The 13206-nt window shown below is 48.2% G+C and overlaps 1 protein-coding gene across 1 annotated transcript in view; it reads left to right on the top strand.

The window, feature by feature from the left end:
- Positions 1 to 13206, top strand: part of LOC136947178 (neurexin-3b-like) — a 191904-nt gene that overhangs the window by 154196 nt on the left and 24502 nt on the right. Inside the window, 2 exon segments of the mRNA XM_067241068.1 lie at positions 5188 to 5359; positions 12807 to 12896. Of these exon segments, the coding sequence (XP_067097169.1) occupies positions 5188 to 5359; positions 12807 to 12896 (262 nt within the window).

Raw genomic sequence — 13206 nt, 5'->3', positions numbered from 1 at the left:
ATAAATGTTTTCACCAGACCGTCCGCCATTAGTGTCAGGGCCAGTTACTGCTCTGCACACGGACAAACAGGAAACACAGAAGAACCTAAATAATTAATAAGGCCTGACCCTGCAAGAGAGATTCATATTCCGCAGGACAGGATCAAAGTGCTCAGGCTTTGACATTGAGCAGAGGAGGAGAGGTCTCTCCTGGATTGGAGCTGCCACTCCTCATGTTTGTATGAAATATGCAGCGGCAGCTCCTGGATGGAGAGGAGAGGAGAGGCCGGGTCTGGCGACGACCGGCACTCCTACACACTAACACACTGGCTAATGGATTAGCAAGGCATTGCCCAAGCAATTACCCAGCATTAGACTGAAAAATGTTTTTTTTGTTACCTTTACTTAGTCGTTTCTCACTCTGAAGGTGTGTGTGTTGGTGTGTGTGTGGGTTGGTGTGTGTGTGTTGGTGTGTATGTGTGTGAGAAACAGGTCTGTGTGAAGATGAGACTCCTGGGCTCTTAAGTGATATAAATATTTAAGTAGCGTTGAGTCGCCAAATGCCCTCCTTACAGCCCAAGGCTACATGCCATTATTAATGTTTAAATTAATTTGTTCTTGGTGACCTCAACTTTCTGGGTTGAATTAACTAAAGTTGTTTCCATTTTAGGGGATAACTGGAGCGATTCAGGCTTCAGTTAGTCTTGTGGTCTTAGTCGTTTTCAATAGCTATAGTGCAGAAGCTAATCACTGCCTCCTCTAACAGTATACCTGTCTCTGTCTGGCATGAGACAGACACACACTGATACAAATCATTCTGTCATCTCTGAGTTATCTCTGTCAATTACCGTCGATGAACGGCTTGTTGTTGTGAAGGCCAGGACTATAAATCCCTCTGTTTCACTTCATCTCCCCCCGCCCCTGCATCGATTCCGCCTCGCCGGCATCCAAGATGGCGCCGGACCACAAAGGGATAATCTTAGCAGTTGATGTCGAATGAAAGTTGTATGTAATGGAACCTCCCACACTGGGATGTGTCCAGTTTAGTTGATATTGGATCTTTTGCCTCCCATCTGGGACTTTGAATCCTTTTTATGTCATTCACTACAAATACCACCACATGGAAAATGTTGAAACTGAACACCTTGATGAAGTCATCTTCATTCAGACTTTGCTCTGCAAGCTGATGTTAATAGTGCAGTTTCAGTACATACATGTTTGGCATCCTGCCCTTCTACAGTCCATCCACCATTCCATTCAATTCACTTTAATTATCCGGAAGGGATCTCAGGTGTTCAGGTAACTGTGTGCACAGTGACAAAAGAGGTAGCACACCTGGTGCAAGTTGACAAGGCCAGTAAGTATGGAGGGAAAGGGAGACACACATACAGGAAGAGTGTGTGAGACATGAGTGATTCTCCAGCAGGGGCTGCTTCTGCTGTCTTATTGATTGGGACAGAATTGGATTGTGAGGTTTTGTAACCGTGGAGTCAGTGTGAGACTCCCTTCATATGTCCCCACCCAGGAGGTCACACACACACACTGTCCCTCTCTCTCACACACACACACACACACTGTCCCTCTCTCTCACACACACACACACACACGGTATCCCTCTCTCTCACACACACACACACACACTGTCCCTCTCTCTCACACACACACACACACACTGTCCCTCTCTCTCACACACACACACACACACTGTCCCTCTCTCTCACACACACACACACACACTGTCCCTCTCTCTCACACACACACACACACACTGTCCCTCTCTCTCACACACACACACACACACTGTCCCTCTCTCTCACACACACACACACACGGTATCCCTCTCTCTCATACACACTGTCCCATACGCATACACACCCTCATACACACACTGTCCCTCTCTCTCACACACACACACACACACACTGTCCCTCTCTCTCACACACACACACACACACTGTCCCTCTCTCTCACACACACACACACACACTGTCCCTCTCTCTCACACACACACACACGGTATCCCTCTCTCTCATACACACTGTCCCATATGCATACACACCCTCATACACACACTGTCCTTCACACACACCCTCACAAACACACCATCAGACACACTGTCCCTCACGCTCCCACACAAACACACCATCACACACACCCTCAAACACATGTTGTCCTTCACACACCCACGCTGTCCCTCAGTCTAATTGCTTGTATCTCGGGTCTGATAGAAGGCGAACTCTAACGCTGGAAAAATCTCTCCTCTCTCCTCCTCCTCTCTTCTCCACCGTCACTCCCGGCTGTTTTACGGAGAGACACTGACAACACACATAAACATGAGTGAGTTGTGTGTGTTTAGTGACAGACGGTTGGTGGGATTGAACCCTCTTCTCCTTCTCCCACTTGTGACAGCGTGGTGTAGCTGGACGTCCCAAGGTTGTCCTCTTTAGATCATCGTTCATCAGCACGGGGTGTTTTCACCCATGTGTCTTACAAACGTGTGTGAGCATTTTTCCTCGCTGTATTTTCTTGCCACTTGATGGCCGCAACACAAGTGCGGCCATCATCTTTACCAGAACAAAAGACGTTCTCCCCCTTTTTAAAGACAATGAGAGTCTGTCCCGCCTCTCAAGAGACAGGCCAATAAAAAAGCGTAATTGGAAATGTCAATCAAAGCGTGGGAGAGAGAGGCGGGCTGATGGGCGGGCACTGTACAACAGAGGTGGTAGGGAGAAGCTGAACTTTGAAGAACGCTGCCACACACACACGTGTACACACACACACGTGTACACACACACAAAGCCAAATGTGCAGTGCCCTGAGGCATGTGACATTGGAGAATTGGTATGTGTGTGTGAGACAGACAGAGGTTCTGGTTGATGTGTATGTTTACAGCTGTGTTCTTCTGCTAGAGTATGTGTGTGTTTGTGTGTAAGAGAGACAGAGATGTATTTTATGGTGGTGATTTACCTTTGATGTGTGCAGCAGGCCATGGTCTGCATGTTTCATGTACCTGCAGGTCAGGTTGGATGAGGCGCGATAATGATGATGATTCAGAAGATGACGATATGACGAGTTTGGTTTTGGTCTAGGCAGCCTTTCTCAATGTCTTCTCTTAATCTGCTAAATGTTCTATCATTATCCTGAAATGCAGATGGTTTTTATACAGCACACATTGAACAAAGCCTTTTCACTTTGAATTCACCTCACCTCTCCCTCCCTCTTTCCCTTTCTCTACTTCCCCCCCTTCCCTCCCTCTGTTAGCCCCCATATGAACACCATTCCGATTTTAACAGCGTCTCGTCTAATTAATGGCCTTTTACCAGTCTGTGAGAGCAGGATGCTAAGTAGTCAGTGTTCTATGTTCCTGGGCACTCCTACGCTTTTAGAAGATGCATTTTCCATGTTTGCCCTCTCTCCTCACTTTCTCTTTCATGACCCGCTGAGGTATAAGAGCTTGCTGCGTTTTCTTCTCGTTGAGCTCATCAGGAAGTCCTGACACGTTGTGTCCTAAAGTGGGAGAGAGCGGACTTTGCTGCTATTTCGGGAGCTTGGCGTGCGCTCGGGAGTATTTTAACGCTAGCGTGGGTAGACTTGTCATGGCCAAGGTGTGCATTAGAGCTGTTGATCAAGGCTCTCACTCCCCCAGAGCCTGGCTGGAACATTTAAGGGTCTTGTTCTAGAAGCTTCCACACTGGTACACCTTCCTTCAACTTACTTGAACCATTATAATGAAGTAAATTGCAATGAATTATAGGTGTTGATCTGCGGGGAATCTGTGAAGCCCTCTGTAAAAAAGCTTTTAAAAGGGCAGTACAAATGATTGATTTCATAAGAATTGGACTAAATTGAATTCTGTAGAGAACTTATTCTATAAAGGTTATTGTTGAACCTTTTCCTGAATGTCTTCCTGCTTGTCTCTTTCTTCAGCGTGTGTTTGGAGAGTGTAGTCTGTTAGCAACACTGTGAGTTCACCGGCTCCGGGCCCAGGGGTTAGAGGTCGCAAACCAGCCGACTTATCAGGTGACAGGGTGAGACACAACAAGCTGCATTTGACCGCAGATCCAAAAGTCGCAGGTCCCCCTCTGTACGTCGTTCCGGAAAAAGCATTTTATTTGAAAAGCTCATGATTTTTTTTTCTAGAAGTGTGAAGTAGAACCGTACAGTCGCTTGGTATTATGTAACATGTGCCAGGCTTATCTGTTCCCTCATCCATCTATTGCTCACACCAGCGTGGATATATCTGCTCTGGGTGTGTTTGTTTTACAACATCCCCCCTCCCCACTGGGCCTGGCAACTCAGGAGCATGTGATTACTCTTACAGCATTCCTGATGGGTTGTAAAACAAACGACCCTGAAAACATACCGCCTCAACATGTCACTCACCTCTGCGGCTTGTACAATGTCCCCTGGTCCATGAATACCCACGCAGCTACAACAGTACATCACAATGCCATCAGGATGGAGTTAGCTGGTCTTTAAGAAGGAGGAACTTTTCAAATGTACTTGGTGGATGTGAGAGAATGGGCCTAGATTCCGTGTGTGTGTATGATAGTGTGTGTGTGTGTGTGTCAGTATAAGACAAACAGGAAAACCTCTCTGTGAGCATATGTATGTGTACGAATGTGTGTGAGTGTATGGGTGAGTGTGTGAGTGAGTGTGTGCGTGTGTCAGTATCTGACAAACAAGTCGACAACCTCTCACTAATAAGTGTTTTGTCCTGTATGCCGTCAGACAGTTGTCTCCACACACAGCTGCAGGATAACAAGCTAGCTAGCGATGTTCCTCACGTCTTTGTACCGCAAGTCTTTCATACCTCAACAGCAGTAGTAAACAATATAACTTCCTCTCTGTCACTCCTTACTCTCATTTCCATGAGTCTCCCAACAGTGTTCAACTGTATTTATGTAGCTAATTGAGATGTTGTCGTGGCATTGTAGTATTATTTTTTGGCTCACAATGCCTGGTGGCTGAGATGAAGGCTAGTTAATTTGCAATGTGGCTAGAAAATACAAACCTTTCCTCAACTCTGACCACCGAAATACTGTTAGAACTATCTACTTCTGATCCTTGATCTTCTGCTGTACTTTCTACAACCATTCGTAGGTCACTTTGGATAAAAGTGTCTGCTAAATGAATAAAACATAACTATAAAATCTCCATATTTGATCAGAAGTATTTCTCCCTGTGTGTGTCCTCTCCTGTGTGCAGGACCAGGGCAAGGTGGGGGTGACGTTCAACATCGGCACGGTGGACATCAGTGTGAAGGAGCTCACCACCGATATCAACGACGGCAAGTACCACCTGGCCCGCTTCACCAGGAACGGGGGCAACGCCACACTGCAGGTGGACAACTGGCCAATCAACGAGCACTTCCCCACAGGTACCGCCCTCCTCTCCTTTGACCCTTGGATACTCTCTGCTCCGACAGCAGGGCTGCGGGAGCCGATAGCTTCGTCCGAACCCACTGGACACGCCTTGGGTTTAGAGGGGGGAGGGGGATGGAGAGAAGGAGGGAGGAGGGAAGGAGAGGGATGAAGAGACAACGAGGAGACCGAGGGAATGAGGGAGGGATGGAGAGAAGGAGGGAACTGTGCTGTGTTCTCACTCATCCGTCCCACTCATCCATACTCCAGTAATGAGAGAGAGGTTTGTAGGTGAGCCCAGTCCGACCCCGCCCAGTCTGACCCCGCCCAGTCCGACCCCGCCCAGTCTGACCCCGCCTCCAGGCATTTAGAGGGCACTGACTAGGAGTTCTGGAAACACCAGCCTCTGCTCTACCCCTTCCCTCAGAGAAACACCGTTTGTTATTCTGCGGAGCTCTCCAATGTGTTGAAGTGTGAACAGATGTGAGAAGTTAATACGCCCCCCCCTCCCTCTAGTCTTACAGGAGAGCTGGCGTCGTGCACGGACCGACGCACCTGTGAAGTCCTGACCAGGGCTAAGCCAGCAATCAGTACAACACATGCTGTGGCTCTAATCGTCCTTTCCATGTCCTGGCTCGGCATGTTCTCTGGACACCTGGCCCTGCCCAGAGAAGCAGGCCGAGCCAGTGTCTTTGTCTTGGGGGAGGTATTAGCTAGGCAGAATCTGGCCAACTGGTGACAGGGAAGGGATGGGGGGCTCGGAGGGGGGTGGGGGAAGGGATGGAGAGGGGCGGAGGAGGGGGGGAGGGGTGGGGAAGGTGTGCTGGCTGCTGAGACGCGAAGACACGAGAGCTGTCAGAGTTCCCTTGGGACTCTGGGGAGTGGGGCTGAGGCTGAGGAGTGGGGCTGAGGCTGGGGCTGGGGCTGAGATTGGCTGAAACTGGGGTGGGGCTGAGGCTGGGGCTGAGACTGGGAGCCTGGGGAGTAGGACAGGCTGAGGTTGGAACTAAGACTGGGCCTGAGGCTGGTACCCTGGGAAGTAGGGCTGGGTCTGGGTTTGAGGCTGGGTTTGAGGCTGGGTCTGGGTTTGGGGCTGGTAAGACTGGGGCTAAGGCTGAGGATGAGGATGCAGCCTTCCTCTATCTCTCACTCCCAGGTCCAGGTACTGACACAGTGGATGGAATACTAATGAGGTCATCAAACGCTGCCTGCTCTATTTGGTGGCTCAGACACCACCCTCATTTGGAACAGAGACGGGCTGCTCAACTGGAGCGAGGTGAGGGATGGAGAGAGCGAGAGAGGGAGGGGGAGAGAGGGAAAGAGGGAGGGAGGGAGGGAGGCAGAGAAAAAGGGAGGGAGGGTGTCAGGTAAGGAGGGAGTGAGAAAGACACCAAGGGAAAAAAAGGAGGGAGGAGAGAACATCCTCCACAGCAGTTCTGCACACTCCATTAATTTGGTCTCGCTGTCCTCCCCTTTGATGTGTGCGTCCCGCCCGGCCCTCGGTGGGACTGCTGACCTAGTCTCTCCGCCTGTTAGCCTCCTGGAGGGAGAGACTCTCCTCAGCTCTGCTCAGTTACACCCAACACACTCCCGCCATACTGGGGAATGGCTCAAAATGGCCCACCGCAGTCAGTGACGACTGATGAAAACTGCCTTCAGAAGGTTTATTTCAGGGAAGGAGATGGTATTTTATATCATATGTATAGGATTGATGTCTACAACATTGCTGATGAATGCCATGTTGTTTATGAATTTGAAAAATAATAACATGTTTTTATTGCTAAAAATACATACAGCACAGTAATGAAAAATGTTCCCATGTAGTGTGCAGATAATAAAACAAGGATGTCCTTTTTGCACCCATCCAGTCCCCTATATTCTTCACTCTACAGCAATTCTCTGGGTAAAATTGCCTCAAAAAATCGATTTCAGACAAGACATCTATTGACAGCACTGCACTGTAATGGAAAAGGTCAAGTAGACTTGACTAGAGTGCATTGTTGCCTGCAATAACATCTTAATGCGGTGTTTTATTCAAAGTAAATTTAAATGTTTATTCATTCAGCTTTAATCCAAAGCGACGTACAAAAAGTGCAAAAATTACACTCGAAGAGAAAGGATCAGAACTCACTCTAGTAGGATTTCAGTTTAAGTAGGCTAGCTTTGGTTGAATTCCCCCTTGTACAACAGTTAAGACTACATCTCTGTATTGGCTAGTTCTTGTAGGACAGCTGAACCAATAAGAACAGGATAATTCCCGTCTTCTCCAGGCCATGACCGGGACTCAACGTTTCTCTGAACGTTCTCGAGAGCCCTGCTCCCTCCAATCAATAGCCCGATCAAAGCATCCAATCAGAAACGTCGTTTAACACCTGTTGAGTTCTCTTTTGGTTTTGTCATTTTATCCATAAAAACTCTTCTAGTTGATAGAACTCGATTAACTTCGCTATTCTGTCCAAATACCTTTGGCCGCGGGGAAATAGATTGAAAATGCGGCCATCTATTTTTCTCTCTCGCTCTCCATCTCCTGTGCTGCTAATTTGCGGGACACTCAGCGCTCGTAATTTGACAATGATGGATTTTTTGCCCCCTCCTCTTGTAAAGGTATTGTCATGTGGGGAGTAATTAAGGGTTGGGGAGCAGTAGCATCGACAGGCAGGCAACGTAGCTCTGGGTAAACAACCCAACGAGCCTCCGCTAGGCTATTGCGCCAAGAGGGTGCGCCTTTCATTTTCATGGCAGTTAACAGGTGAGCAGGTTCGTGTCATTTGCTTGTCAGTCGTGGCTGAAGTGAGGTTTGTGGCTCGTTTGTCCCAACAAAATCTATCATATAAATAGGCCTACATGGTATATTTGCGTTTGAGTAAGTAGCATGGTGGTTACATAGGCTATCGATAGAAATCTCGCGTGATTGAATTATAGATTATCGACCTAAGTGTAAAGTTGAGCCAGACCGAACCCTTATAGCTAGTTGTGGTGGGGGTGAGGGGGCTTGTAGTGGGGGGTTACTGTGAGAGGAGGCCTCTGGTATCAGGACTCTCATGTCAGCCTCTGCCTCTAGCAGGGCACTGTTCTGATCCAGTCATCCACTCTGAAATCACAGGACCCTTCATTGTGATTAGCTGCGGGTGTTTTGGGGGTGTTTTCTGGGTTTTCTGTTTTCTGCCAGGCAATTGAGACAATTTGAGAGGCATGGAGGGGAGATGGAGGGGTGGAGGGGAGATGGAGGGGTGGGCTGATGGATAGAATGAGGTGAAGGAGGGAACTAGGGGGATGGCAGAAATGAGGGGGCAGATGGAGACATGGGGAGAATGAGATGTGATGGGCTGAAGGATAGAATGAGATGGGATGAGGAGAACAAGGGAGGAAGGAGGGAACGAGGAGGGCTGGAGAGAAGGAGGGCGCAGTGTGCTGTGTTCTATGCCGGCCCACTCATACTGCAATCCTGCCTGGCTGAATCCTCCCTGTCCTTCTCCCCACTTTCGCTCTCTCATTCTCTCTATCTATTTTTCTCTCCTTTCGATCTCCGTCTCCTCATCAAAGATGTATATTTATTCAGCAATCCGGTATAATTCTAAGACAATGCGCACACTGGGGGCGGTTCTCTTTGTTTGGAATGTACACGCTAATCTGTTATTCAACTCTCTGAATCTCTGTGTGCTTGGATTTAAGTACAACATGACCTTTTTGCGTGGGATGAAATCTCTATTGGACCGAGCCGGTCGGATGTCGTCCGCTGTGGCTGTGGTAGAAGCCGGACGGCCACGGTTGAGTGACCGCAGTCCAGACGACTCCTGAGGCTGCAGGGAGAGATGCAGGGGACAGTTGTATGTTTACGTGTGTGTGTGTGGAAGTGGGGGGCTACTTGAGATGGCTACAAACACATACTCGCGCGTCCATCTTATCAACTGATATAGTACATCCACAGTCACCTCATAGCTGACCCTGACGTCCTCTGCTCTTCGTCTCTCTCACAGGAGAAAACCAGCCGAATGTTTGCGAGGACTGAAACAAACACTCATGTTCCCTTCTGGCGTGTTTAGCCCTTATCTCCGCCAGCATCCCACCTCACAGCCTCCCTCCAGCCCTACGCTGATTGAGATAAGCAGAGCTGTACCGCAGCTTGCGCCCTAACGCTGCCTGTGAACAAGCAAACCTCCAGACCACGCAGTGAATGATGAATGCTCTCTGTCTCTTTGTCTGTCTGCAAGGGGGGAGGGAGGGAGGGAGAAGGGAGAGGCTGACACAGAGAAGGATTGAGAAAGTGAGAGAGGGAGAGATTGGACTACCAAGAGATGAAGGGAGTAATAGATTTAGAAGGCTGAAACAGTGGAGGGCAGTGAGAGACTGTGTTCAGAGAGGAGGGGGAATATTCTAGAGGGCTTTGAGCTGGAGGGTGGTTATGAGCTGTAGCCTGGCATCAGGGCTCCTGTAGAGGACGGTGATGTATGTAACACACACTCCTGGTTCTGGGAGAGGCTGAACGGCCAGGGACTGTCACGGTAGATATTTTCACAGTTGGGATCGGGCCCGGGCTTGTCTGGCGGGCTGGGGGGGGGGGGGGGGGGGGGGGGGGGGAGCGTACGTCGCAACTCTCAGCTTTGTGTTCACTGAAATGGCGCCACCGGGGGCGGAGAAATTCCGATATTGTTTTGGACACGAGAAGAATTGAAAACGCACACGCATTGTTGCACAGGAACATGACTCACGCACACACGCGTAGGGACGCATGTGAAGACGACACACAGAGACGCGCACCGCAGGCACACACACACACACAGAGACGCACACCGCAGACACACACACAATGAGAGAGACCCAGATGTTGGTCTGGAGATTTCATTTCTCAAAGGTGTACACGCTTGTTAAGATAAGACTGCTGGGTCAGTCCTCATCCTCCTCCGTGGAGGAAGAAGGTCTTGACAAGGAGAAAGAGCTGTTTATATTTGAACACTCGGACTTGAACACAACCACAACCTACACAGCTCCTCTGTCAGATCACAGGTGCAGTCTTCTTATATGGAATATGATTCATGTTTACTCGCAAGACTGTCATTTCCAGTCACCTGGAAGCTTCTGCCACCGATGGATGAGACGTCCTCACTGTTTAACATTCAAATTTACAGAACTTAACTCAATATCTTGGCGTCTCGATCTCTCCTTCATTTTCTCGATCTCTACGCGGAAACTCAAGACGTGTGTGTTTGTGTCTCTAGTGTTATTATAGTTTGGCTTTCACTTCCACTGAGCAAATACTAATAAAGACATCATAGAAAGACCCAGAGGGGAGAGAGCGAGAGAAAGAAGGAAAGAGAGATTGTGGCGTATGAGCTCTGCGTCAGATCGTGGGCGCTTGTGTTTATACCTCAGGGCTTCACACACACGTGTTCTGCTAACAGTGTTTGTGGCCTCTGTCCAGAAGAGCCTGTCTCTGGGTGTTTCTGTGTGCCTGCGTGGATCAAAGACACAGACTCTTTCTAGATACGTATTAACCTCAGTTCCAACAGCCTCGTCCACCCAGCACCCCTCCAGCCCCCCCCCCCCCCCCCCCTCCACACCCCCTCCAGCAACCGTCTCTACACCCACATCTCCCCTCGCCACCTGAAAGCTTTGAAGAATTGCTCCTTGGTGTTTCTTCTGCTTTTTTCTTTTAACTGAAATAAAAGCAGAAGGAAGGAAGGTAGACTGAAACAGCCCTTAGTCGTTACCTCCACCACCTCCCTCTTCCTCCCTCCATCTACCTCCCTCCATCTACCTCCACTTCCCTCTACCTTCCTCCACCTCCCTCTACCTTCCTCCACCTCCCACTCCTTCCTCCACCTCCCTCTCCTTCCTCCACCTCCCTCTCCTTCCTCCACCTCCCTCTCCTTCCTCCACCTCCCTCTCCTTCCTCCACTTCCCTCTTCTTCCTCCACCTCCCTCTACCTTCCTCCACCTCCCTCTCCTTCCTCCACCTCCCTCTCCTTCCTCCACCTCCCTCTCCTTCCTCCACCTCCCTCTACCTTCCTCCACCTCCCTCTACCTTCCTCCACCTACCTCTATCTTCCTCCAAGGAGGGGGGGGGTGATACAGGGTGGACCCCCAGGGCCTCACAGTGACGTTCCTCTTCTTTGACTCATTCCTGCTCTGAAGATGAAGATACGTCAAACGAGTTCCCAGGCTTTTTCAAGTCTCACAAATCGTGCTCTGAAAGGCTCCAGTCAATATATTATTTACTCCCCCAACGACTGTGAAACGGGTCGACATGTCTTTGTTTTCTGTGAAAACTTGCCGTTTGGGAACAGAGTGACATTGTCAACGGCACTCATAATTCATTGAACGTTTCACCAACACCAGAAATCTATCCAACAGCACAGAGTTGTAATTGTCGTTACTCTGGCTTGGACAACTGGCTGGCTGGCTACTCATGGATCATGTGATCCAGCAGAAGGGAACCTGCTTACTTTAGCAGGTAGAACACAGGTGTGATATAGACACGTTATATTTATATTATTTATTAATATATTTATAAATACAGCTAACCGTTCTACACATACAGTACCTAGAAGAAACTTTTATTTCCACACGTCTAGAAAACACTGTATATTTGTAGTTGTTAGAGATTATCACACATAAAGGAAACAGTGAATATATTTGTAGTTATTCTTGAGATGATCACACCTGTGGAAAACACTGGGTAAATGTATCATTATTCTTGAGATTATCAGACATATAGGAGACCCCAGTGTACAGTTCTAGTTCTCCAGCAGTTTCTATGTAACGCTGTCCTGTCTCTCTGGAGCTGGCAGCAGCCAGAGGCTCCATCTTACCCAGAAGAGCTCACACCTTGCTGGTAATGAGCTCATCTGTATGCGCCTCCCTCCGTACTCCCTCACTCCTCCTCCTCACATGTGTGTCTGTGGGGGACACCCCTCCCCTCCTGGTCCCAGCAGGTTTGCAGCGCTATTGCATTTATATCCCTCCCTACACCTGCTCCTCTTCCCCTCCACATGCTAGCTGGGCTGACCTGCTCACTGACCCTGGACATGTTAAAGCGGGGGGCTGTCCAGTGGGAGACGACCATGCTAATGACGGCCACTTTAGCTGGCTTGTTTCCTACTATCCTTATTTATAAATATATGCAAGTTAAACGTGATTTGTTAAGGATTGCAAACAAGTAAATTGTCCAACTAACACTTTTTGCAGGATGTTTGGGTGATTTTGTGGCTATGTGTATTTCAATGTTGCCCTGTACTGTCTTCAATATAGGAAAGCATGCTTTTCCCAAGTAAACCATTGGTTGTTCGAGATGTTTTGAAACGTCAGCAATTAAACTTAAAACTAAATATCGAGAAAATCTTCATACCAATCCCTTAATCTTTCTTAAACAAGGCTAAACTTTCTTTATAAACCAATGCCTAAATGTGAGTGGTGATGTATGTTGTAGATGTTTTCAGCTCTTTTTTAAACTTTCAAACTTCAAAGCTCACAGCGACATTGAGCGCTATCAAATGGCAAACAAGAAAATCCCGTTCAAATACACCCGGCCGGTAGAGGACTGGCTCCAGGAGAAAGGTAACCTCTACTGGACTTCTAAAATGTTATTTCTTTTTTATTCTTGTCATATCATTGGCTTGTTCCCCTCAAACCTCCGCGAATGAATAACCATCCCTTAAACCCTATAATAATAATAATTAAACTAAAAATATTGTGATTTTGTTTTCTTCTCACATTCTTTATTTTTCATTTTTCTCTTATTTTCCGTCCCATTTCCTTTGTTTGATCATTGTTTGAGTTGCTTTGAATCATTGATGGTGAACAGTTAAAGGGACTGAGGGAGAGATTTGAATGCCCTCATTAACAATGCATGAGCCAGACTTTAAAG

This window comes from Osmerus mordax, chromosome 8, assembly GCF_038355195.1.
Source record: "Osmerus mordax isolate fOsmMor3 chromosome 8, fOsmMor3.pri, whole genome shotgun sequence".
Taxonomy (NCBI): domain Eukaryota; kingdom Metazoa; phylum Chordata; class Actinopteri; order Osmeriformes; family Osmeridae; genus Osmerus; species Osmerus mordax.
The sequence above is the reverse complement of the archived record's forward strand: the minus strand, read 5'-3'. Positions and strand labels throughout refer to the sequence as shown.